Source organism: Lacerta agilis, chromosome 7, assembly GCF_009819535.1.
Source record: "Lacerta agilis isolate rLacAgi1 chromosome 7, rLacAgi1.pri, whole genome shotgun sequence".
NCBI classification, from domain to species: Eukaryota; Metazoa; Chordata; class Lepidosauria; order Squamata; family Lacertidae; genus Lacerta; species Lacerta agilis.
The window spans coordinates 53,679,907-53,707,062 of NC_046318.1; the positions used below are offsets into that span (position 1 = coordinate 53,679,907).

General features: G+C 42.3%; 1 protein-coding gene across 1 annotated transcript in view; it reads left to right on the plus strand.

Moving 5' to 3' along the window:
- The window catches only part of CSPP1 (centrosome and spindle pole associated protein 1), a 57,538-nt gene extending 32,526 nt beyond the window's left edge, over positions 1–25,012 (plus strand). The window contains exons 16-33 of the mRNA XM_033155342.1: positions 101–182; positions 1,363–1,483; positions 1,605–1,752; positions 2,698–2,850; positions 4,554–4,666; positions 5,941–6,090; positions 6,608–6,757; positions 8,164–8,178; positions 9,868–9,972; positions 11,098–11,158; positions 11,279–11,402; positions 12,396–12,541; positions 15,867–16,001; positions 17,020–17,075; positions 18,338–18,389; positions 20,185–20,291; positions 20,934–21,084; positions 24,795–25,012. Coding sequence (XP_033011233.1) covers positions 101–182; positions 1,363–1,483; positions 1,605–1,752; positions 2,698–2,850; positions 4,554–4,666; positions 5,941–6,090; positions 6,608–6,757; positions 8,164–8,178; positions 9,868–9,972; positions 11,098–11,158; positions 11,279–11,402; positions 12,396–12,541; positions 15,867–16,001; positions 17,020–17,075; positions 18,338–18,389; positions 20,185–20,291; positions 20,934–21,084; positions 24,795–24,991 — 2,066 coding nt within the window. The 3' untranslated portion in view covers positions 24,992–25,012. The remainder of the gene's footprint in view (positions 1–100; positions 183–1,362; positions 1,484–1,604; positions 1,753–2,697; positions 2,851–4,553; positions 4,667–5,940; positions 6,091–6,607; positions 6,758–8,163; positions 8,179–9,867; positions 9,973–11,097; positions 11,159–11,278; positions 11,403–12,395; positions 12,542–15,866; positions 16,002–17,019; positions 17,076–18,337; positions 18,390–20,184; positions 20,292–20,933; positions 21,085–24,794) is intronic.
- The last annotated feature ends 2,144 nt before the right edge of the window (positions 25,013–27,156 follow it).

A 27,156-nucleotide genomic window follows, 5' to 3' on the forward strand; every position in this document is an offset into this window, starting at 1 on the left:
TTCTTCAGATAATAAAATAACATATTAAAATAACTGTCCAGACTGTAAAACACTAGTTTTAATAACTAGATTTAAGTTTTGGGTCTCTTGATTGTTTTAGATGGCCCAGGTATAACAGGGATGCAGCCTTCATCTGCACCTCCCCCTGTAGATGCTTTTCAAAGACCTCCTCCTATGACTGCGTAAGTACTGATAAGATCAGTTTAGCATTGTTTGGCTCTTTATTTGGGAATGTGAGTTTTAAAAAAAGATGTTTTTCTTGAAAGATTTTCTATAAGTAACAAAAGTACATTCAGTGTCTCTGTTTTTAAATTGTAGCATCCTTCCTACAAATCAAGTACAATCAGTTGGAGACTTTTTTTATTGTAGAGAATGTGAGGTTGGGGGGGGGGGAAAGTAGAGAAAGAGACATTTAGGAGAGGGGGAAGGTGAAGGAGGCATTAAACAAAAATATATGAGTGGAGCTTTTTTGTCAGTGTCACTTGGATAAGTGTCTTATTTTTGTTGGCAGAGCAAGAGGTCAAAGGGCCCAAGGTAGGGTTGGTTGCAGTTGATTGGTAGCAGTGTGTTTTGTTTGTGGGAAGGGGGTGTTGTTAGCCATATTGATTTTTATGTTGTCAGGAAAGATCAGTCATTGTCTTCTTGGCTTGTACAGTGGTACCTCTGGTTACGTACTTAATTCGTTCTGGAGGTCCGTTCTTAACCTGAAACTGTTCTTAACCTGAAGCACCACTTTAGCTAATGGGGCCTCCTGCTGCCGCTGCACCGCCAGAGCACGATTTCTGTTCTTATCCTGAAGCAAAGTTCTTAACCTGAAGCGTTATTTCTGGGTTAGTGGAGTATGTAACCCGAAGCGTATGTAACCCAAAGTACCACTGTATATGTGATGGGGGGGGCACACAAGGGTACAAGCATTCTCTTTGGTTTGTCCCTAGGATAGTTTCAGTTTGTTGGTTAGTTTTTTTAATAGGGCGGTTTCCCATACAGTTTGATACCAGTTGTCCCTGGACACTCCCCATAGGCTCCTCCAGTGTCACTCTGGTTAGAGGCACTGCTAGCTGCTGAGAGTAAGTGGCTTATAACTTCTTTGCCATGTTAATGTACGTTATTGTCTTGGAAGATATTTTGTAGGACCTATTCTGGAGTTGCTCCTCTTACCTGTTTTGCTATTTGATTTTGAAATGGAATTGTGGAAAATTTGCCAGCTTTCTGAATGTAACTGCAAAACTGAAACCGCTTTTTAGATCATAAATTAACAGTGTAGTGAAAATAAAGTATCAACTGAGAAAGACAGGTTTCAATTAGTAACACGCTTAGGTTTTCTTTAAAAAGACATTGCATTTTTACTCTTTTTGAATGCAGAAGTAAAATCAGAGCAATAATTGCAGATGACAGGCCCAAAGGTCTGGGTATGTTTCCTGAAGAAAAACCAAAGACCTCAAAAGAGGCTACTTTAACTTATCAGCAAGAACTACAACAACAGGTGAGAAGCTTAAATTTGTTTGGAAATTTGTTTGTAAGTGCTTAAACTTACATTGAATTCAATATTAATTTTCATCGTATTAATGAGACCTGTAACGCCAAATGCTGATACTTTTTTGCAGATAAGGGAAAGAGAAGAACGTCGCAGGCAAGAGAAGGAAGAAAAGGAACGGTATGAGGCCAAATTAGAAGCTGAAATGAGAACTTACAATCCTTGGGGCAAAGGAGGTGGCGGTGCTCCTCTCAGAGATAAAAAAGGAAACCTCATAAGTATGTTGGAAATCAGGGGATTTTCTTTTTACTTTATCTATGTTTATGTCTATATTTATATTTGTTGAGAAACAAATGACACTTGACAGGAGAGTAAAATGGATGTACTACAGCGAATTTACAGCATGGAAGAAATCAGCTCTGTTTATTTAGACAAACAGTAGTTTTGCTTCTTTTAGTGGGAGCTGCGCTTATAAGGATGACATTTTTGGCAAAATGTGGCAAGAGGTAGCATTAGGAATGAAAGGAAGACGTATAATGGAGGAGAAAATACTGTAATACACTGAGGACAGGCTTATGAATACAGAGTCTTCCTCCCGCACAAAGCTTTTTAAAGTCATAGTGGTGGTTTCTTAAACATGTTTACCAGTCTCATAATTGAGTCTGCTTCTCATTTTATATTGATAAAGGATAAACATCTAATTATGCCTAGATTTTTTTTATCTTCTTTAAAATACTGTGGCTCTCCTGCTAGTAGTTTGGAATTTTTATTGTGTTTATTAAATATATTTTAATCAGAACGGTAGTTGATATTTGCCAGCTTTAACATAAATAATTTGCAAGTGAAGAGGTGATCAATCTGGAGACAACTCTGTTAGGCAAACGTCAGAAAACCTCATTGCATCAATACATTAAAGTACCGAGACCTTCCATTTATGGCTTAAACGTAGTGCTAACATCTTTTTTTAGTATAATAATAATAATAATAATAATAATTAATAAATTAATAAATAATGGATCATAACAGATTGTTTTGGATTTTTAGTGAGCTTTTACATAAAGCACACACTACACAGCACCTGCAGCTCTTACCTTGGATTGTGGCCTTTGTATTTCCTCTTAACTGTAGATCTGGAAAGACATTTCTTGGCTTGGAACTATGTCATAAACATGCCTCATGTTGGAATAAAATATTATACATGGCTGTTTCCCCCTTTTCTTCAGCTGACTTGAATATGATGCACAAGCAAAATGAAGATGCATATCATAATCCAGAGGCACGAGTATATGAAGATAAAAGGGCTATAGTATCTGTTGACCTAAGTTTGGCCTCCCCAAGACTTGAGAATACAGATGAATCTTCAAATAAAATAGCAGGTTTAAATAATACCATATTTTCAGTTGCGAATGTGTGTTGTGTCCCTGATGAATGACTGTACATTCTTCCTATGCTGTACTTTCCACTGAAGACAATCCTGTATGTTTTCTTGAATGCTCTTGAACGTGGTTTAGTTAGCAGTACTAGAAACTGTTTGTATGGTTGCACTGATAAATATTGTTGTATTCCTGTTCTCCACTGTGAAAGCACTCTGTGCACACCCAAGGGGTTCCTTGCGCATTTACACAGTGTCTCCCATCAAACGAAGAAAGAGAAACAGGAAGCTCCTCTGTATGCATTATAATCCCTGGGTCATGCGTAAATTATTTCCTATTAGTGCTGTCCCCTTCCTTCTTTCCTGCTTCTTTAGCATCTGAATACCAGTGTTCAAGTTCCAGTTTTCTGCCAGGAAGAAAAGAAGCAGCCGTCTTAAAAAAAGTTTCATTCTTGATTTAGTGACATTAAAAAGTGACATTAAAAGGGGGCACTTTTTAAGAGGTAAAAAATGCTCAAGAAAATATTATTTGGGAATAAGATCGTTAGAGCTTGATTATGTCCACCTGCAACCCAACCATAATATACAGTACATTGTAGCCATGATCCAGAAAACTAGTGCTAAGTGGTCTGGTGTGCAGATATCTCCAATTCAATGCATGCCGTTTGATAGTCCATGGATATTTTATATTTTTACTAACAAGTTGAAAACTATTTTAAAACATGGGATTATACATCAGTGTTCACAAGCATGGAGCATGGCAAGGTATATAATATGTTTAAATGCATTTTTGGGAGTTAGAGAAAAGAAACTAATAACCCACAGCCTAATTATTATATTTTCTTGTTTCGTCAACCACATGGAAGTGCTTGGAGGCAGATGCCAGGATTTTAAGTTTTGTAATAGAATTACTTTTCTAATTTACAAATGTATTTTTAAAGTACAATTAAGGGGGAATTCAGAAATAAAATTCAGATTACTCTTGCATGTGGGGTTATCAGATGCATTTCCCCCATGGAAATAGTTATTTTTTAAAAAAATATTAATAAACTGAAATATATGGCAAACCTTTTTTTTCAATAGCTTAAAACACCACGGACATAGTGCACAAATGCAGAGAATTCCCACAAGCTCAAAGGAGCCAGTTTCCGCCATCTTATTGCCTACACCTGTACAGAGATATGTGCACAGACTGAGCAGAAGGCTCAGAAGGGGAATAGGAGATTGCGCACATGTCACGTGTCCCCCTGCCCTTTGCTTCTTGCACATAGCCTGGTGCAAGTCATTTATGCTTTGATAGAGAGGGCTTTAGGTATTCATTGACCTCCCATTCCCCCAGTGGCCTGTTCCACAGCCTGCATGTCCACATGTGTAGGCAAGGAGAATAGGGGAAAGAGTTTCTTTTAAGGATCTGGAAACTGCTATACACATGATTTTAATTTGCTCCCATTAGTCCAGATGGTGTTTCCTAGTTCTTTTATTTTTAAGCTCAGATAATTCAGGCGTTTTAGGTTTTGCTGTTTTCACGCTACAGCACTTGCTGACTGCTTTTGTTGGGAGCTTCACGTGTTGCGAAGGCAAGTTTCATTGGGTTAATGTTGCCAGCGTTACAGTATTCTTTAAAGCAAGATATCAAACCTCAGTTTGAAATCTTCTGTGAGATAACAGGTTTAACAATGTTTGCAAACTATTTCTTTTAAAAAATAGGTTTCACATATACACAAACATCCCCATTTGCTCGTGGTAACATTTTTGGTGAAACCCCAACACCGGAGCAGCTTAGGCGGCAAGAATCGTACAAGAACTTTCTTCGTTTCCAGGTGAGTGTGTATATCGATATTAAGTGAAATAAAATATTTTTCTAATTTAACAAACCTGTATTAATGAAAATAAATTTTAAAGATTTTGCAAAGCAGTGCTGCTCATGGTTTTATATATATATATATATATATATATATATATATATATATATTCATATAGTATTCTGTATGTTTATAATGAATCCATTATCCAAGTGCTGATTCTTTTATGTAGCCAAACGAGCATCATTTGCACATACAAAACCAGTATTGTCAGGCTTGGGAAAAAACCCCAAATCTGCAAAACAAACCTAATTTTTAGAAGGAAATTTGGCTGTGGGGGCAGGAGTGGGGAAGGGACTGAGCATGAGCATGCTTAGTGCCCACCAAACTGAATGCCAAGAGGGGTAGAGAGGAAGCCCCCTTGCCCCAGGTATGTTTGGAAACTGAATAACATAGAAAAGGGCTTGGCTGGCAGGAACCTTGCATGGGAGAACCTCATCCTGCAAAATTTAGTGTTGCAGTAGGAAGCAACAAGCAAAACAAGACTCAACTGAGTCTTTTTTACTAGAACAGTCTAACCTTTATAACCAAGGAAAACAGCTTGGAGTGGATGTTTTTACAGAAGGCTAAGCCTAAACCTTTTAAAACTAAGCTGATTGTAACTAGCTAGATCTGTGTTGTGTGGAGCTGTGTATATATAGTGAAATTTCCTTTTTATCCCCTCTCCAAAACTAGAAATTTTAGTCTAGTTTACTATTTCCCCTCAAGCTTCTCTTCTAGGATAGTGCTGAACACCAGGTTTCTACAGACTTCCTACCCCTAGAATTTAGCTCCTAAGATAAGTTCTTACAGGATTTGGCTCCTAGCACATAGTCATCTTACTGTCCCCTTATTAGTTGGATAAGTTTTAAATGAGTGGATGCTACTTTCCCTCTCCTTGCATGTCTTCTTAACTTGCCTTGATGCTTTGCCGACTGGGGCCAAGACACTTTTTCAGCTAGGGCTCCCTGTGGCTTGAGAAGGTGGGGTTGGCAGCCTGTATAGAAAGGGGGAGGTGCATAAGGCTGCCTGGTAGATGGTATCAAGGCAATCTATGGTTATTAATTAAGAACCAAAGCAAAATATTGTAATGGATCAAAGACTTTCCTTTATCTGTGCATGGGTAGAGATGGGTAGACTTCCACTTATAGCCATGATGCAGATCTTAAAATAGATTTTATAATCTCTGTAAAGGCTTGAATATTGTTAGCTGCTCTTTCTGGCAGATAAATATTTGGTCTTTTCCTTTGTAGATTGAGGAGAAAAGAAAACGAGAAGAGGAAGAGCGTGAAAAACGAAGACTTGAAGAAGAAAGGGAAGACAAAAGGCTAGCTGAGCAGAGGGCTAAAATACAGAGAGAATATGACGAGGAATTAGAGAGGAAACGAAGGCGAGAAGAAGAGGTGAGGTATCTGACTTCTATAGATGTGATAGGTTTCCTCCCTTAAAGAGAATCAGGTGCCCCTGGAATGGAGTAAATTATTGTGAAATCTCATTAAAAAAAAAAAGACTCAGTGTAATAATACTAAAGGATGTCAAGGAGGGAATTGTTGAAAGTAATCTTCCTTCATTGTACACCAGATACTCACTTCTTCCTTCAGGACTTGCTAGTTAACTAGTGACAGAGAGGATTATGTTTATTTGTTCATTATTATTCACCCCACAAATTATACTTCAGTCCCACAAAGGGATTAAAGCAAGGTTTACTGATTTCAGTGGGCCACATGACGTATACATTCACTGCAGTGTCAGGGCAACTTTTGCAGATGCACCTCCAGTGCAGTCATGTGATTGCTCCTGATTTTTAAGTGAAAAAGAACTTTGTAGTCTCTGTATTTTTCAAATTGCAGTCAAAGTTTGCTAAACATACTGGTTTTTGTTTTGTTTGCTTTTTGCAACGTCACTTTTTAATCTTCATAGCAAAGATTAAAAAATGAAGAACTGTATCGATTAGCTGAAGAAAGAAGAAAAGAGGGAGAGAGGAAAAGGGCGGAAGAGGAAGAAAGGCTGGATAAACAGCTCCAGCAGAATAGTGAAAATGAAAGACATGTAATGGTTGGAGAAGAAAAGGTAATCATATTTCATAAATTCTTCCTTGTTGGGTTGGATTTGAGGAGGGTAATTTATTTCTCCTCCTTCCCCAGGCCTACAGTTCTGGTAAAAATGGGTTTTAGGTGTGTGTATGGAACCTCCAGAATGGCTTTCTGAGGGGTGGAGGAGCTGTAGACTGAGGGGGAGAGGAAGAGTGAATTTCTGTATGAGCAAAAGTGCCTCCTAATTGGGGAATCTAAAACTACGATAATTCTTTCAAAAGACAAATTGCATTTATATCAAGGAACTGCAAAGGTGTCTGAGGAGACCATTTGAAGACTACTAAGTAGAGCCTAAGTCTTGCCAGTCAGAAGGTCGGCAGTTTGAATCCCTGCGATGGGGTGAGCTCATGTTTCTCGGTCCCGGCTCCTGCCAACCTAGCAGTTCAAAAGCGGGAAGGTAAACGGCGTTTCCGTGCGCTGCTCTGGTTTGCCAGAAGCGGCTTAGTCATGCTGGCTACAAGACCCAGAAGCTGTACGCCGGCTCCCTCGGCCAGTAAAGCGAGATGAGCGCCGCAACCCCAGAGTTGTCCGCAACTGGACCTAACGGTCAGGGGTCCCTTTACCTTTACCTTTAAGTATATGAGAGCATAAGTTTAAATGGGTAGTAGTAATGAGAGAGAAATTGCAATGTTAGTAGATGCATTTCTATCAACATTTTAAAATGTTCATGGAATTTACTCTTGTCATGTCCTTGCCAACATAAAAATGTCAAATTTGATTTTCTGTGCCAGGGATGGTCAGAACGTAGATCAATATTTGTTGATTAGACCTCTGTGTGACTTGAAGTAGGTGGTCAAGGATTTCTGACCCCACCCCATTGTTTAACAATGGCAACAACGGGGAATGGGCAGTACCATGACATGCATCCTTTTTCAAAACTATATCTGGTAAATTATAGGATCCATGCTGAAACCTTTGCATTGATGATATTGGACACTAGTAAGAGTTCATTATATAAACAATTACTTATCATTCCTTTGTCATAGAGGATGTCAAATCTTGGTACATAGATCCATCTTTGGGAATGTCCAAAAGCACAGAAAATTTGCAGGTGGTTTTTGTATTCTTTGTGGATCTTCTTCACAGAGACACTGAAATGGAACTAGGATTAGCTTTGCTCTCTTTATGTAGAGGGTGCAACGAGGATCTTCCTTGTAAGAATCAGATAAACCACCTCCTTGCGGCATCATGCATGGAATTTGAGTTATAGTGAGAAGATTGAGATGGTTGTGCTTATTATCCTCAAGTAGCATGACAGGGCATGGTACTTGGCTTTGACTGATAAACATACGTAGCGACATAGGATGATGCATGGCAGGGATGGAAAGATATTTTGATGCTGATTGGTTTATATTTTCCCCCTTTATCAACTCACACTTGGAGAAACCTAGTCTTCATGTAAGTCCTACATCTTTTTAGTTTGGTTATTAACCTGAACATACTGCTATTTTCTGCCTTCCACATGCTATGACTGTACATTGATGATTGGTACCCATTACTGTTTGTTTTGTGTTGGGTTGAGGCATCTCCTCAACTACCACTGCCACAGTATTTTCATTTATGCAGAGAACCTCTTCTTTCATATTACTAGCATTTCATCTTTTAAAATTTTCACGAATTTTGAAAACTGTTGAAAGAACCGTACATATTCCATATGTATAGAATGAAGTATCCCCCTTTTATAGCTTGAATTCAAAAGAATTAGACACCAAAGACTCATGAGTTCAAAGCAACAATTTGAACTTTGAGTTCTTCTCATGCTTCTGTTATTAGGTGGTGGAACTGGGAGGGGGGAGGGTCATGAGCACCCTCAACAAACACAGCTTTCCAGAGAGTTCTGCAGTCCACCTGACTAAGTTATTGAGCATCCATATTTGGCTAGGCCTGTTTCTTAAAATGACAGTTAAGGACATGTAAATTTCATTTCACCAGCTCCTTCCATCTAATCCACACCAAGCCTAATGAGATAAATTTCTAGGCTGTCATAACCTAGATCATTTTTATCCAAGATATATCATATCAAGATTAATATTTTAATTTGCTGAATTTCAGTTTATCAGATTAGCTCTTTAATGGTAACATTCAGAAATATTGTACAAGCATTCAGTTAGTTTTGCATGGGAATGGATGGGATTGGATGTGTAGGGCCTGCCCCTGGTCAGAACACATGACATGCTTAGAGCCCTCTGTGTTCAGTACAATGGAAATATGGGGTTTACAGACTGCATGGTTGAAGTTTATATGTGAGGACCTGCATATGCTCTGACCAACATATGGAAGGTGAGTGGGTGCAGTGGATGGGGCCTCCCATAGCAATTATGACCCCTTTTCTTCCCAGGGTACAAAACTGAACACTAAAAGGGCCTGTTTTTATTACATAATGTGAAATAGCTTCATTCTATAAAGAGAAAGATAAGGTAAATCTATATATGCTAAGCAGATATTGCATGCGCAAAGAAAAAACCTGTGTATATCTTTTGCAATACCTTCAGTATCCGTTTTCCTTTCTCTTCCTCACAGTAATCCCCCACCCAAACAGTAAGATTTAAACATGGTCCAACAAGGGGCAAGCTCTTTGATTATGCTGCCTACTTCTTTCCTCCAATGGTACATCGCTGTACATATCCCATAGACTTTGTGTATTCAATATTAAAAAAAAACCTTCTACATAGTTGGAATGTTCATAAACCTTCCCAAAAATATCTGTGCAGCTGAGTCAATTGAGGTTCCTAATCAACTGAAGTTAGAGTCTTTATCGTTAGCAGCAACAGAGAATTTAAACATTGGAGTATACATTTAACAAATGACTTTTAACTTTATCTATCTATCTATCTATTTATCTGATTTTAGGGTAAATGGGCAAGCTTTTCCCTGCATTTCCTGAGCATTTCGTTCCTTAATTTCCCAGTACCCCTCTCTTTGTAGCCATAGATTCCTAAAAGATAAGCCAAGTGGGCTTTGCTTTTGGAAATAGATGCTGACAAAGCTTATCATGTCAGATGAAAGACTTTCCTCGGTATATAAATACTTTTGAGTTGCTATTTAAGCAGGAAATTTTAATCTTCTCTCCCCTCTCCATTTTTTCAGATTTCTAGACAACCTTCTCCTCTGATTCCATCTCCTCAGAACAAAGCTGTCGTAAAAGAAGAAAGGGCTCTTTTAGTGGAGAGCCGTATGTCTTACTATACACATGTATGTTTGCCTTTTATTCATATATATTCCATGAATGCATTTCTGGCACTTTGCATCCTGACTTAAACCCCAGGGGGTGTATTTGATGGAGGGAAAATACCACCAATATCAGTTGACATCTAATATCTTGGCAACCTTCTGATAATTTTGTCATCAGTGATTTGGATTCTAAGGGGCTTGTGCTGATCTGATTTTGTGCTTTCCTTTCTCTTTGAATAGTCTACTCCCCGGCCACCGGGGCTGCTTTGGGTGCAAGAGGCCAGGGAAAAGGTGCAGTTGGTTGATGCAGCTGCACCACAGCCTGGGCAGTACCCATTCCAAGAAGCCAATAGGGGCTCTGCATTGGTTCCTGGGGGCGGGACTCAGGGTACAACCTGGAGGGAAAACTTCTTCCCCTTGAGCCCAGGCTGCATCTCCAGCCATTGCCATATCCTCTACCCTCTCTCCCTCTCTTGGTGTACGTTCTCTTTCTCTGGACATTTGTTGGCCCCTGGTTGAAAGGGCTGGAGAGAAATTTTATTCGTAGTTATAACTGGCCTACCCCTGCAAGGTTTTTGCCTTTTGTGAGGGAAGGCATTGGGCAGGATATATAGCGTACGTGGGACTCTCATAAGGGGGTGGGGGCACTTCCAGCTTTGGGTAGCTGGGGCCAGTTGCCTCATACCCAGGTTGCTGACTGGACCCACGGGAGCAGAGCATGGTGTGGTTGGCCTTGAGAACTTGGCTCCAGCAAATAGGCTAGGTGATAAATTGGCCAGTAGATGGAGGGGCTGCATGGTAAATGGATCCATGCCTTGTGCCATACCAGCCCCTGATATGCACTGTAACCAAAAAAAGTTGCAGCCTTGCTTAACCCACAATGCTTTTTCCATATTCAGTCATTGCTCTCCTGCATCACACCTAGGTGCTCATGGTGCACAGAGACTGCTTTTGAAACTCCTCTTGGTCTCAAAAGCAGTTTGCCATGTGGTATGTCAGTGTCTGTTATGAGAAGATCAAACCTCTTCTTTGAGCTTGTGAATGTTTGTTTCTTAGACTGAATGAAAATGAGCCATACGAAGTTACTGTTTTCATTTTGTTGACGCAATCATTTTTAGTATAATTTATATGTTAATGTTTTACTAGGATGTTCCCAGAATCCCATCTCCTCCAGTTCCAGCTAGAAGAAACCAGCTACGTGCCTATGGTAAGAAATCTGTATGCCATGAATGAATATGTCACTTCTTTGGCTATGATTTTTGGCCAAGCAAAATGCTTCCTTGGGTATTCTGCATCATTTTTGTTTTGTTACTCTACTGAATTACAGAAGAAAAGAAGAATGTAATAAGTGAGCTGTCAGAGATGAGGAAGCAGCTTCGCAGTGAAGAGCGGCGACTCCAGGAAGAGTTGTTGAAAGTCCACAGTGATGATGATGACATGCCAGCGAAAGGGTGAGTGTTTTTCAGTCTATACTTAGGCGTTTTGTAGAGTGTGCAATTTCTATTGGGTAAGCAATATGTAATTGAGCAAATATTATAGATGCTCCCCTGGAATTAAAAATTGCCAGTGGAAGGAGTGACAAGGGACTTTGGCTGTGCTGCCCTTTGTTGCTTTACACACTTCTGTAAATTACACCCAGGTGGTCTGATCCTGGCACCTCCTGCAGCTGTTGAAGTGCAAGGAGAAAATTGCAGAATAATCCATTAGTGGAATCTCCCTATAGCCTCTTTGCTGGTGCAAGAGTTAGGGTGGAGCTCATGTTAGAAGCAGTGGGCTCTGGGACGGACTCCCAAGACTTTCTCATCCACACTAAAGCCACGGTGTCAGTGCTTCATTGCAATGAATTTTCCTTGCACCAGGTCTTAGATCCACAAATCTGTTGATGAGGCACAAGAGAGCCTAAGACTGAGGACTTTGTTCTCACCTTAAAGCTACTTGTGACTCTAGTTGTCGTTAGTTAATGGCCCTTTGGGGCTTCACATGGTTCATTCTGAGTTCCTTTCTTAACCTATTGTATCCAGAAAGGTTTGCAGGTCCTCTAAGGAATATGAAGTTAAGCAAATGTTAAGACTGTGATGTTGCATTTAGTAAGTGTTGGGTCATAAAAGTTTTTGTTAGTTGTTTCATCTCTCAAAGTTTGGCCCAGCTTAGTTACACATCTAGCATACTTTTGGCACAATGGGCAGAAACTTGACAGGCAAACTGTCTCTGTCCAAAGTACTACTATAGATCACATTGCCTGTCCCTGCCCTGTGGTTTTATATGACTCTGTAACTAGTATGCTTACTGAACTGGGCTTCTGCATTTCTTTCCTAGTCGGCTTCTAAACTCCAGTCTGAATCAGATGTCTCAACAATTCTCTAATTTTTATTTCCATTTTGTTTATAAATGAACCTACATAATTCTGAGGTTAGTTTTCTAAGCATGGTTTTGGTTATTTTTAGCAGGAGGAAAGATAAATATAACATGGATGTATTTGAGATGGCTAGGCTTCGTATGCAAGCTCCAGTCAGACGACCGTCATCAAAAGATGTCGCTGATCCTATCAACGTGCAGAATATCCGGGATTTTAATGAACTTAAATACAAAGGTTAGTCTGTTGTCTTTCTTATGACGGGACACTTCCTCAGTTTTAAAGGGAGGGATTCTAATGAAAGGAAACTGCTTAATTTGCTTGTGGCACACAAGTGGGACCTGCAACAAATTTTCTGTTCAGGATTCTAGCTAATCACAGCACTCTTCAGGGATACTATTCCTCCTCCCTTGGTTTTCTGCCCCATTCCACACCCCTCCCACCAACTGTCAGTCAATATTCCATGCCCACTGAGCATGCTCAAGCAATTAGACCTTTGCTGGTTCAGTGTACATCTAAATCATGAGTTCAACCAGAATACGTCCAGTATTTGAATATATTTTAAGAACATGTTGAATTATGATTTAGCCTTACCCAACAGACAGCAAAAAACCAAAACCACAATCAGTATATGCAAATCCTCTCCCACAAATAATCATTGTGTAAAAAGGACTGTGTGTGTATTATCCATAGCACGCTTTTTCCAGTTTAAATAAGAAAACACTTTCTCATCATTTCAAAGAAACTAGAGCACGTTCTGATCACTATTTTTATATATGTTTGATAATATTTTATGAGAGAGGATATCATGAGACTTATAAATGTCATTCTCAGATTGAATCGAAAATTCTTTCCAGTAGCACCTTAGAGACCAACTGAGTTTGTTCCTGGTATGAGCTTTCGTGTGCATGCACACTTCTTCAGAAAAGGTATCTGAAGAAGTGTGCATGCACACGAAAGCTCATACCAGGAACAAACTCAGTTGGTCTCTAAGGTGCTACTGGAAAGAATTTTCGATTTTGTTTTGACTATGGCAGACCAACACGGCTACCCACCTGTAACATTCTCAGATTGGTGTGGGAAACATTCACTTAAAGGGCCGTATTGCCTAATTTCCCCATGGCACTTACACGTGACTTGGAAGATTTGGTTATGCTCTTTCTCCTCTGACTCTTCCTTCAATTTAACCCCAAAGCAGATGTCCCCTTCCTCTCCTCTGAGCTCTGGTTAACTGTTCTGTTTCTATCCTCCTCAGCCACCTTGGTTCATTCTTTTGGGATCACTTAGTTTCTCTCTCTCTCAAAAAGTTACCCCCCCCCCCCCGCCGCCATTTGCCTTTCCTGATCTGGCGGACTTTTCTTTGCCACTTTGCTGTGCCATGGCTATCAGTGGCAAACCTTAAAGCATAGCAATTCAATATGTAAGAATCCTGCAAAAAAGGATCTGCTGTCACTGAAACCTCCCCCCATTCCTCACCCTGCTGTATGCTTAGATAGGTTCCAGCATTGAGCTCTTCCACCCACTATACTCTGTCATTGCTAGAAGGGGGTGGGGAACATACTGGGACGGCACAAACAGACCATCCACTTTGCCTGGCTCTCGGTAAGTCCACGCAGTGAAGACCAATCCTTTGGAAGTCCTTTCTACCTCTGGACAGAAAAAAGGCACACAGCTGTCTCTGAAACTGCAAGCAATATCCAAATTGGCCACCAGATGGCACCAGACAATGACGTGTATGAAGCAGAAAAAGAAAGGGGAAATGATTCTGATAGTAATAATTCATTTTTCATCCTTTCGGCAACACAGAGAATTGACTTATCCAATCTCTTCCTCTCTTCCTACCCCTCCTTTTTACAAAGGAGATCATGCAAAGCCTTAAGGGAGGCCACCCCCATCGTTCTGCCTGGACACTGAGCTCCAGCGCCTAGGGCCTTCTGGCGGTTCCCTCACTGCGAGAAGCAAAGTTACAGGGAACTAGGCAGAGGGCCTACTCGGTAGTGGCGCCCGCCCTGTGGAATGCCCTCCCATCAGATGTCAAAGAAATAAACAACTATCTGACTTTTAGAAGATATCTGAAGGCAGCCCTGTTTCGGGAAGCTTTTAATATTTGATGAATTGTTGTATTTTAATATTTTGCTGGAACCTGCCCAGAGTGGCTGGGGAAACCCAGCCGGATGGGCGGGGTATAAATAAAAATATTATTATTAAAATTATTATTATTGGTTGATATTCCCAAGGAACTAAAATGTAAGGCAGTTCTAAATGCAGCAGCGTTCTAGCTATTCTCCCCCTTTGCTTCTCACTATCATAAGAGAGTGCATAAAGACTCCAAGCCTGCCAGTATTCCATCCCAGAGCAGAAGTATGCAGGACCACTCCTGAGATTTCAGAAGGTGTGTTGGACCCCAGCACGCTTTCAGTCAACAAGTACCTTTGTCTATAAGAGAGGCATTGGAAGGTCAATAAAGAAATCTACACACACACACAAAGGATGGAGATGTAGACGTTTCAGTAGCCTCTTTGTCTTCTCTCATCCGACATCCCTAAGGGAACAAGGCTTCCAGTTGCACTGTAGCCTGGTGGATCAAAGCCTGCATAGCTCTAGCCCAGAGGTTTTCAACCTTTTTGAGTCCATGACTCCCTTGGCAGCCTCTCACCCTTTTTCAAACACCCTCCCTTGTGGAGTGTTCCCTCAGCCTCCTCTCCCCTCTCTTTGGGAGTCTACTGGGCTGTCACTACTGCTTTCTGAGCTGTCCCCCAGCCCCAAAAGAGGTACCTCCTCACACTGCCCCATGGGGGCCTAGAAAACACCCCCCTGACCAGCCCCAGAGGCACCATTTGTCCGTGGAGCTTGTAGTCAGGGCTGCTGCAGCGAACAGCTGTGCAAAGCCTTTGGGAGGTAGAGACACAAGAGGGCATCAGAGAAGAGGAAGGAAAGGAAAGAGGGACAGGCCAGTGTTGCCCACAACACCTCTGACCATCATTCAAGGGCCCCCAGGGTGCCATGGCACACTGGTTGAAAACCACTGCTCTAGCCTATTACCACCCCACTACAAATAACCTGAGCAAAAGCAGCCTTGTCCACAGAAGTCGGCATTGTGGCTGCATTGTTTTCAGCCTCCACATTCACAAGAAATTATAAGTTGGACCTCATGCTTCCTCAGAAGGTGCCTTCAAGTGATGTTTTTGTCAGAACACCCTTCCTCCTGGATTAAACATCAACTTCCTTTCTGGTTGTCGGCCCACCCTTAGGTTCATATAGCTTTTTCACATCTGGCAAAGTGGGTGTTCCCTGAGAAAAGAACATGGGTTCCACCAGAGAGGAGAGAACATAATCAAGGATTCAAGTCTGGATTGGAGAACCTGCAGCCCTGCAGCTCTTGTTGGACCCTCCACAGCAGCCCCAGCCAGGGTGACCAGGGGCCAGGGATGATGGGGGCTGTAGTCCAACAGAATCTTGAAGGCCACAGACTCCCCATTGCTGCTCTAAGTAGATCTCTCCCAATACCACCCTGGAAGGCCCATTCATGGTATGCGAATTATTTTATTTTTTTATGTAACAGAGTCAGACACACGGGTAGAAACACGATATATGTATCCTGATCCTCCCACGACTAATGATGCCCTGGACATTCAGCAGCAAGCATTACTAAGAGAGCAGAACAAGAAACTTAAAAAACTGAGGAAAAATGCAGAAGGTAAGCTAGGGCGGATTTGATCAAAACTGAGGGTGTATTTTTTTATGGACTGTCTTCCTAAAATAGATGTGAAAACTTAACTTTGCATTTGGTGCTAGATTGAGTGTGTTTTCCTGCATAAAATACAAAGGTAATTCCAAGCCAAATCAGGTCCCTACTATGGCTGCTTTTTACCGGGGGGGGGGGGAGGACAACCATAGATGACTTGCCTAGTTGGACCCAAAGGACTCTCCCACTCATTAGGCTTCCTCAGGCAGATGCAGAGAGCAGTGAGGTGTTGGAGGACACAGCTGTGTGCGCCACGCTCTCTGCCCTGTGTCACCTAAGTGAGACTTCTGGCCTCTGTTATGCTGCCCTGTTGCCAGTAAGATTCCACCACGTCTGTACGTGGAATGGAGGGAGCACCATCTTGCTTCAGACTGCAAAATGTTTTGAGCAAGCCGGAACGCCATAATGCACAGGTACTGCTGCTACAAAGTATAATTCCTCAAGCAATCAAATTAAAGAAGTTAAACCATGTAGTTCAGGAGGTCAACTAAATGCAGGCTGGTCCTGTTGTATTGTCCTGAGTTTTGTATGTATATCATTGCTACCTAACTTATTGGTCTGCTAATACTGTACCTGGCAATGTTTTTATGTGAGCTGGGGGCCTCAGGAATGAAAAATAAAGTTGGTTTTATTGCATTACTTTTGAGAGAGAGATAGTGTGTGTGTGTACCCTTGAATCTATTTGTTGTTGTAAGTTGATAAATACATATTTAATACAGTGAAGAATCCAGTGTTTGTTCCTTCTGCAATTTTCTGCCCCCCGTCTGATTTTTTGTAATTGTGGTTATTACCGTAGCCATTTTTCTGCAAAACAGCTATTGTTATTGTTGGTGTGATAGTAAATGTATGGCTTTAATAAAGATAACAGCTATTGTAGTCCCTGAATTTAAGTGCTACATTATGCTTTTGTACCATTAACGCTCTTTGTTCTTAATCTTGTTTTCATCCTTGCTTTCCTTTGCTTTAATAGCCGCCCTAGATTTTGATGAGCCTGTGCCTGGCTTTAAATCAAGAGACAGAGGAATGGTAAGCAGAAATGGAACTGGTTTCTTTGTTTTTATTCCAAAGTTGCGAACAGTGCCAAATGTACATAGACTAATTCCTGTGTCTGGAACAGGTCCCTCCTTCTTTAAAATCCCACCTCAAAGTGATGCACATCTGTAAAGTACATAGCCCCATCTTTTTCTGCACTAGCTGCTCCCAAATAACTCTTCCTCGCCTCATCTCCAGCAGTTAACCAAGTGCTAATAACATCTAGGATTGAGTATTGTATTGTACGCAGGTGCTACTTACAGGAGTACCTGGAAACTTCACTTAGTGAAAAATCCGGTGGCTAAGTTGAAATTGCTCATAAAAGCCTTTGAGAACATATTCACCAGTGATGAAACACCTCCATTAGTTGCCTATTGTTAGTCACTTCCATGTGATATGGAAAGCTGAAATTTTATTGTTGTCCAGCCTGTTGGATGAGGCCAGCTGGTCTATCTGGTCCAGCACCCTGCTCTCACCATGGACCACCAGATGCCTATGGGAAACCAGCAAGTAGCAGGAGTGCAACAATATTCTCTCCCCTTGTGTTCCCCAGCAACTGGTGTTCAGAGGCATACTGCCACTGACAGCCTTACTATGAATTTATCTAACTCCCTTCTAAACTCCATCCAAGTTTATGGTTATCACTGCATGCCGGGGCAGCGAATTCCACTAACTATGCACTGTAACATGTTTCTGAGACACGTTGAATATATGGTAAGAAAGGCAGGTTATAAATGGGGAGAAAGTGTAATAAATGTCTTAGTATGGCATTTGTTTAGCCATCATTTGCATTGGGAAATAAGAGTTGCTATTCAGTACATCAGTCATCATTTCAGCCTGGAGCAAACCAAAACCGTGGGCTGGGATTTTGTCAAGGTGTGAGGTTGATAGTGTCTGAAATGGATGATGGAGAGGGGCATGTGCAGCGAAAGTCAGAAAGTAGACAGCATACAAGCGTGAATAACTTTGGGAAGGACAGTGGGCAGGTTCTGCGACACTGCCAGAGCCATTGTGCTGCCTTTTCAAAGCTGGGTAAGCACCCCTCCACCTTGCAGGGGGACCGGTTCTGGGGGTTCCTGGCTTGCTTCATGCATTTTTGCATCTATGCGTGAACCCCCAGAACCAAACCTTGTGTTACAAAGAGATTTAATAACTTCCAGTCTGGTGACATTCACAACTCTTGTTCATTTAGCTAGATGTGTTTTTACAGTTTTTTAAAAACCTGAAGCAAGTTTTCTGTTGCTTTTCTTTGGTAGGTCAGAGACGATGTGTCAAACTCACTTTTAGAGTCTGATAGTGCTTTTATTGGTGAGTATATATTTTCAGAGGCACTCATTCCTTGTATAACTCTTGTGTTTGATCAGACTGTTGTCAAGAGTTGCTCATTCTTTGGTTGCAGAAAAAGTACAGTTCAGGATTGGCATCAGTAGTATGTGCTCATCCGATCCCAAACTAGTATACATGGTTCAAAGGGCATTCATCTTCCTAAATTTCTGAAAAGCTGAAGGTGGTTAAAAAGTAGAGAAGGTGGTAGAGAGGCCTGCTCATATTTGTATATTTAAGTTAGCTGGGCTTCAGGTGTGCAATGACCTGTTTTCTATAGTTGAAAAGGGGTGGCTGTATTCAGCTGAACAATAGCACGATTTTGCTTGCACAGCAGGCAAACTGGTCCTTTTCCAAATCTGCTCCAGAGGGTTAGAGGAATTCCATAACAGGTTTAGGGGGCACATGAGAGGGGGAGAGGGGAGTGAAACGACTTCCGAAAGCACAAGCAGTTACTTAGCCCTATGTTGACTACAACCCCAAGTCCATTTGGAAATTAGTCTGCTGAGAGAGAGGATAATATTGGAGAGAAGGGTGTGCTCCAGGATGCCGGCTTAACAGAATCTCCCCATAAATGATTTATTGAGGGTCTCTATGTGTATATTTCTATGTGTAGCTTTCTGCTGGCCAAGTGTAGATTTGAACCGTTTCTTCCTTCTCCTTTTAGTCGTCTGTGCCATGCTGATTGAAAGCACATCTCTTAATGCAAGATGAGACTCTCCAGATAATTTAAATCACTGTCTCCCAACCTTTTCCCAACCATGGCCTCCTTCTGACCTTGTTTCCTTCCTATAGCCCCACATACCCTTACCTGGGAGTAAGCCAAGACCCACTGAATTCATTGTGGCTTTCTTCTGAGGAGACACTTACCGTAGTTATTTACTGGATGCAAGTCAGCAACACCAGACTACCCCACTCGGCTAGGCGCTGGGGTGGATTCCACCCCACGCCTTGTAGAGCCAGGCTGCCACTGCTGACAGACCCCATGTCCCTTGGCAATGTCCAAAGACCCTGATCCACTAGGCGCTGGGGTGGATTGCACCCTGCACCGGCAGTAGCAACAAGCACCTCTGACTTTCCCAGCCCTACCAATTGCCATCCCACCACCACACTTACATGACCTGGGGATTGTGGATCACAGGTTCTACTGGTCAAAATGGGAGGCTCAGCAATCGCTCTTGCCCTCCGGAAACAAACCAGGATTGCTCCACCAAAACGCACATGGCAAAAAGGAGCCTTAGGCCCTGGTGGGCCACCCCTTTACCCGCTTGTGATTGGCTGAGCGGATAGCCAGTCAATCAGGATTTCCCCCTTCACTTCTCACTTCCCTCTGTGGCCCCCTAGCCTTGTGCTGTGGCTCACCATTTTCACCTGTGCCCCCCCCCTGGAATATCCTGGACCCCCAGGGGACCATATGGCCCCTGGTTGGGAAACACTGATTTAAATAACATAAATGATGTGTACGTATGAAAATAGACATAGGTAGGATTTGTTTTGGGCACTAATTCAATCCTGTTGACAAAACTTGCTATCTTCCCAAAACATAGCTGCTTTGCAAAAAACAAACAAACAAACAAACAAACAAACAAACAAACAAACAGAAAAAAGGAACCTTGAGGTTTTATTGCCACTTCTGTATTATGTAAGATATATGGAACAAAATTAATCTGAGCATAACGGTATACATGCTTTAATTACAGGGTTTGAGTGTATTAAGTTTTTTTTCATGAACTTTGCTAAAAAATCCAAGTGCTAATATTTTTAATCCTCCTTCTCCTAGGTACTGATGGTGAGACCTTTCCTATTTTAGATGACCATGACTTCAATGTAAATTCACCTCCACCACCGCCTGTATCTGCAAGGGAAAGGAGGCGAGAAAAGAAAATGGTAGTAGAATTCATACAACTAGTTGCATTTATTGAAATCAGTGGTGCACAGTTGTTGGGACTAACTTGTTCCTTTTGCGGGCTTTCCAATGGGACGCAAGCACAATGAATGTTTTGCATTCTCAGAGCCTTTATGTATAAACAATGGGTCTGTCAGGTGCACTGGTCTCCAATCAGCTCTTCCATCAGCTTGACCAGAAGCTGAGTGGGATAGGATGGAAATGGGCAGGTGAGATGCTGGGGCTGGAGGATGCACTTGACAGGAGAATAAAATGGAAGTTGTGAGCATGTCAAAGGCCCGTACCACGCAGTGTGGGTGGGAATCAGGGGGTGTGGATGGAAACAAGGAGAGAGAAGAGGTAGGACTGAGAAAGAAGGAAACCAGAGATGGATCTGAGGGAGAAGAGACAAAGGAGGCTAGAAAGCAGGAAGGGGGAGGAAATAAGGAGGAATTTACCCCAGAAGAGGAGAAGACAGAGGCAAGGAGGCGCATTAGGGAAGTGTCTGCTCAACCTTAGTGCCAAGCCAGGAGAGGGAAGAAGATTATGTGGATGAAGTTGTGTATATTATGTAGAAAGCCTTCAAAATTTTCCTCAGCCGATACGTATCATATGCAGCATCTCATGATTCCTTACATCTTTAGGATGCTGATGCCCTTAGGCCGACTCCACCACTGCAGACTGACGACGACTCTCTGCACTCAAACTCTAGTCTTAATATAGATCAGCTGAAAGCCAGAAATGAAGAGCGATTGCGAAGGCTGAATGAGCTGCAAAAGAAGGCCATTCACATAGGTATGGTCATTTTGTTGAATTGCAGTAGCCAGGATACTGACATAGCAGCCAGGCATTCGACACACATTCACAGAACACACATTCTGTTCTGCATAGGGGGGAATCAAATTCGCAGGGTGGCATTTAATGAAGCTTTATTCAGAGTTGACATGTTAAAGTTGGCCCTAAGTCAAGTTCATTAATTTCAATGAGTCTGTTCTGAGTAAGAGTTGAATCCCACCTAATAAATAGAAGAGCAAAAATTGCCACAGTAGTAGCCTACTGCTTTGAAGGGCTCCAAGTATTAATTGCTGGCATCCTGTTGCTGTGGTTTTCGTGTGCAGCAAGAGGAAGCTCTGCTACATTGCCATATCCAAGTATTTGGAAGCTGTTGAAGTGCCCTACGTAGAACTAGTCTCACCTTCAGAGAAATATGTGACCAGGTTTTGGGCTTTGTGCCTTTGAAACAATGCTGTTGACAAGCAGAAAGCTGTAAAGGGCCGAAACTGGCATTTCACTTCAGTTTTATACAGGCAGAACACCAGAATAACTCTGAAAGAGAAGCATGGAGAGTGGGGGATAAAACCAATTTGAACCACTGAAAGCTCCTTCCACATTCTCTCTCTGGTCTTTAAACTTTTAACTGATCTTACCATCTCACCCTAAAATTAGGGTGGCTGGGAAAAGTTTCCAAAGGCCCTTGCTCAACTTCTGTTTGTTCTTCCCCACTTCTGCTGCACAGCTTTTAAACTGATGCAAAAACTGGGGGTGAGCAATGATGGGACTCCACATTCTCTCTTTTCTGTGCTCAGCAGCACAGGTATTCAAGAGAGCAGGAGCAAGCAAAAGGGGAGGCCAGGAGGTGCCAGGAGCCCCAGTGAGGCTCCCTTAGGTACAAACTCTGTGTTGCCTTCATCAGCTTTACTTTGGAGTGGTGACTGGCTATGCACACAGCTCCTCCCACTACATTGTGGCTTGTGTGCCGTAGGTCAGATGAGAATTGTGATGTTGGAGAATCCCCTGTGAGCTAGCTAGTCTAGCCCTATGCTAGATGCTGGCAGAGAGCATTCTGCATGGATGACTGCCCATCCTCTTCTTGAAAGCACCTAGTGAAGGACCCACCCCTCCCCCTAATTGGTTCCATTGTCAAACTGCTCTTACTGTTAAGAAGACTTCTCCTAATCTCCAACTGCAGGTGTCTCCTCCTCTAATTTAACCTCATTAGTTCTAGTCCTTCCCTCAAGGGCAGCAGAGAACAAGCCTTTGCCCTCTTCCATGTGGCAACCCTTTGGGTATTTGAAGAGCTTCCCTTTGGTCTTCTCCAGGCTAACATACCCAGTTCCTTCAACTCTTACTCATAGGACTTCTTTACCGCTAGCTGCCAAACTTGTTTTTGTTTGTCAAAATCCTCCTTAAAGTGTGGTACCTGGATCTGGACACAGCACTCCAAATGAGGTCTGGCACATAGAAAACCGCATCACACTGCTGACTCATGTTCAGCTTGTGATTGACTACAATCTTGAGATCTTTGTCGCATTTATTGATGCATTTTTCAACATGTATACTGCCCAACAACAGAAGTTTTCTGAGCGGTTTACATTGAAAAATTAAAACCGTAAGATAAAAAAGTAAGAAATAAACATGAAAGTTCCAATAGAATAAAAACAGCAGCAGTGTAAAACCAAATGTACTGCTGCCAAGCAAGGCATCCTCTATCCAAAACTGTGCAGTTGTTCTTTTCATTGTCAAAATTCAGAACCTTGCATTTGTCACTGTTGAGTTTTTTAGTTAGTTTCAACTCACTTTTCTATTTTATCAATGTCATTTTGAATTTTATTCTCATCTTCTGAGATGCTAACTTTACTTTCCAGTTTTGTGTCACGTGCAGATTTGACAGGGATCCATTTCCTCCACCCCCTTCATCGTTATTAAGAATAATCAATTAAATTAAGAAATACTATAGGCGTCATTCCTAAACATAGTAGAAACTAACAAAAGTGTTTAAAAATCTTTCCCCCTTGTATCATGTATTCTTTCTTGCTAGGTTAGCATGTTGCATCAACCAAATCGGGACTCATTTTTGACATTTTCTTTATAGAAAGGAAGTTGTGGTCAGGGTGAGTAACTAGCCATAGTTGGTGTCTTGCTTCAGTAGTTAGATAGATAGATACCTGAATATGCTTTTTGGTATGGGTGTGCATTGGTCACAAGATTTGATTTGGATCTGTATCTGTCACTTCTGGAAGCAGCCAAGTCTACATTAAGGTGCTCCATGGTCTGTCAGATTCAATTCTTGTTTTCTGCCAGAAGCAGATTTGTTGAAAACAGCTTTGTATTCTGCCATTCACTATTTTTGGGGGAAACGCTATTCCCTCCGCCCCCCTTGGACAGAAATGGATAAAATTTACAGACATAACAGCCCCCCTCCTCCAAATGGGTTAAGCCTGCCAAATTACAAGCAAATATATCTAACAGCCACAGCGGGTGGCGCTGTGGGTTAAACCACAGAGCCTAGGACTTGCTGATCAGAAGGTCGGCGGGGTGAGCTCCCGTTGCTCTGTCCCAGCTCCTGCCCACCTAGCAGTTCAGAAGCACGTCAAAAGTCAAGTAGATAAATTGGTACCGCTCCGGCGGGAAGGTAAACGGTGTTTCTGTGTGCTGCTCTGGAAGCTGTACGCCAGCTCCCTCAGCCAGTAACGTGAGATGAGTGCCGCAACCCCAGAGTCGGACACGACTGGACCTAATGGTCACGGTCCCTTTACCTTTACCTATATCTAACAGCTGGGGGGATTAACACCTTGGTGTTTTGTTTTTTAGAAAAAGGAAACACCTCTAACTTTATTTTGGGGGAGAATTAAATGACATTTGCAGCCTTGGTCAACCCTAGTGAGGGAATAAACCCTTCCAAATTTGAAAAAGGGTTACTGAAGTGGTTTTCCTGCAAGCATGTTAGTTTGGGGTGTCTAAAAAAAGGAATTATCATCATCTTGCTTTGTGTGCTGTGAGCAATTGGTCTGATAATTGCAAACAGGAGACAAGCCCCTAGGTTATGAGTGAAATTGGAGACAAGTAGGTCCAGAGGCTTCTGTGCTACAGACATTTTTAAAGTTTATTGGTGAGGGAGTAAAAGGGATTCACTTTTTCATATATCAGCTTCTTTAGTCAGGCAACAAGGAGCGCGTCGCCATTCCGCTCCGCAGCAGACCAGATGTCTCCAGAAATCTATTTTTAATTGTGGAACACTAGTTCCTTGAGATTGCATAATTCCTATTCCTCAATCCATTTAGCTTTGGGGTATTTTTTTGATAACTACAGTCGTACCTCGTGTTGCGTTCGCTGCGGGTTGCGAACGGGGCAAACCCAGAAGTGTTTACTTCCGGGTTTCGCCGCACGCGCAGAAGCGTGATATCGCCACTCGGGTTGCGGACTTTTCGGGGTGCGAATGGCACCCCAGAACAGATCATGTCCACAACCCGAGGTACCACTGTATTACCAAACAGTTCTTGAACATGCATCTCATTGTACTAGTCACTGGAAGTGGAGAATATTTGAAACCAGCCTGGCTGTATTTCCCCCCCCCCACCCACCATACTGCATTTTTGTTCTGAACACCCAGTACTGAAGAAGAATCTTGTGAAATCTGGAAACTTGCTATGTCAGGGAATGATGTTATCATTGTAAAAGTGTGCTTTTTATGTAGCAGTAGCTAAAGTTGTTCTATTTTCCTCAAGCTGATGATGTTCCACTGGGAAATGCTGATGACAGAAGACCCAGCTCTGTGGACACAGTGGCAACCGAACCGTGGCTGAGACCTGGGACATCAGAAAGCCTTAGAAGATTCATGGCTGAGCAGTCAAGTCAAGCTAAACTTTCTTCTGAGATAAACTTACCGTTCAATTGGCAGGGGCTGTCCACAGCCCATGGCTGAATAAAATCTGTAGTGAAGCCAGTTGTGCCTTTCAAAAGAATGTTTCTCCACTACTGCACTTTCAATTCTTTAATTTACATGCTGTGTGCAGAAGCACAGCTGCAACAAATCTTGTGAACAAGATTTTGACAACCTGCTGCAATCTTCTATCTTCTGAAGTTAAATGGTCAGTACGTTACTGATAAGATTTAATCTTGGAAGAGGAACTTGCATACTAGGTCATCTTCAAACTGGCAAGCTAGAGCCAAACATGCGTCTATTCAGCTAGTTGAATGGCACAGAGGCAAGGCTTTCCAGTTTACCCTCTAGGTATTTTTTGTTTGAAAAATTACCTCAGACCTCAAGTCTTACAAGAGTGTGAAATGTATTCTGCATTTAACAGAGCTGAGTGCTGTGGCTTGGATTTTTCATGCATTTCATAGGTATTCAATGATCTGAATTGATTAATAAGTGTTCCTTTTGCTGAGTTAGGGCTTATCCTCACTTACCTTTCCTCAGCACTTTACAGGCATGGACCACGGTTTAAAGCTCCGTGTCTGAGCGCTCATTTTTTTTGCTCTAGTGCTTTCCCCATGGAAACCCACTCTTTACTACTGTGAAAGCTTGATGGTGGAAAAGGAGTTTTCAGATCCAGAGCTTTAAAGAGCAGAGCTGTGCCTGGAAAGTGTGGGGGGCCAAAGTTAAGCGTGGTTAAGCCCTTACTCTGTTTTCCAGACTTTCTATCTAATCATTTGTTCTAATATTCTAAATTACCCTGTCATCTTGTGTTCTTCTGTATTTTAAAATGTCAATAGTGAATACTATTAAATATATTTATGGTCATGAATGTAAGATTAAAAAATAAATTATATTTTACTAGGAAAAAAGTTTAAAACCATTCTTGTGGAGATGAAATCTAAAAGAACAGAGTGAAAGACCCTCCTCTGCTCACACATCCCATTCAGTGTTGCCCAGTGACATGGCCTGAAAAACACGAGTTCTTTTGTTTCTAGCTCTTGAACTCCAAACACAGGATCAGATGCGTGAGGAGTAGTGGAGATTGGAGCTCCTGTTCAGCCACGCTATACTTTAGGGGTAAGTACATATGCTATTTGTGCCCCCCTTTTCTACATCCCTTAAAGTCCCCCCCTCCTCTCATAAGACTAGGCCCCAGGGTCATCTGCTGCAGCTAAGTGGATGAGAAATTCAGGACAGACAAAATGAAGTTCTTAAATTAGGGAACATGTGGTGATGGTCCTGATTTTAAAAGGGGGATTAGCTTTATCCTCCATGGATGACTGTCGGTGGCTACTAGTCATGATGGCTGTATTATCTCCCAAACCCGAGGTCGCATGCCTTCAGTAACCGTTGCTAAGGAGCACAAGTCGGAGAGTACTGCTGTCTCTGTGTTCTGTTTTAAGCATACGGAGGCAACAGGTTCGACTCCTATGGAAGACGGGATGCAGTAAGACTCTTCTAATGTTCAAATATGAATTGCTGATAAAGTATCACTGAAGTGTAACTTGTTTGTCCAGCGTAAGGTTGGACTTAGTTGGAACTCTAATGGATGAAGGCAAGAGTAGCTTTTGCAGGAGATAAGCTGCCCCTCTTCAGTTTCACAAACTCGCCAAACTTGAACAGGCCCTAACTTGCCCCTAGTGTGGTGTAGTGGTTAAGAGTGGTGGACTCGTAATCTGGTGACCCGGGTTCGCGTCTCCGCTCCTCCACATGCAGCTGCTGGGTGACCTTGGGCTAGTCACACTTCTCTGAAGTCTCTCAGCCCCACTCACCTCACAGAGTGTTTGTTGTCGGGGGAGGAAGGGAAAGGAGAATGTTAGCCGCGTTGAGACGCCTTCGGGTAGTGATAAAGCGGGATATCAAATCCAAACTCCTCCTCTTCTTCCTAGTTTCATTGGCTGACTTGTCCTTTTCCTGGTGAAGCACGTTAGTAATAGGCCCCAGGAGGTGCTTGGTCTTACGCAAGGCATTATAGGGCTGCTGGGCCTGACATGGCCACCCCCACCCTATAAGGAAGGGTAGGGACTCAAGCGGGAGAAGGGACACCACACAAACTGCTTCAAGGAAGTGGTGGGCCCAAAAGGTCTGGTCTGGCCTGCTTGTGAGTGTTGGGTCTGTTTGGCCTCGGCAAGAATGCCTTAGTGTGGCCTGGGGGGAACCAGCCTGTA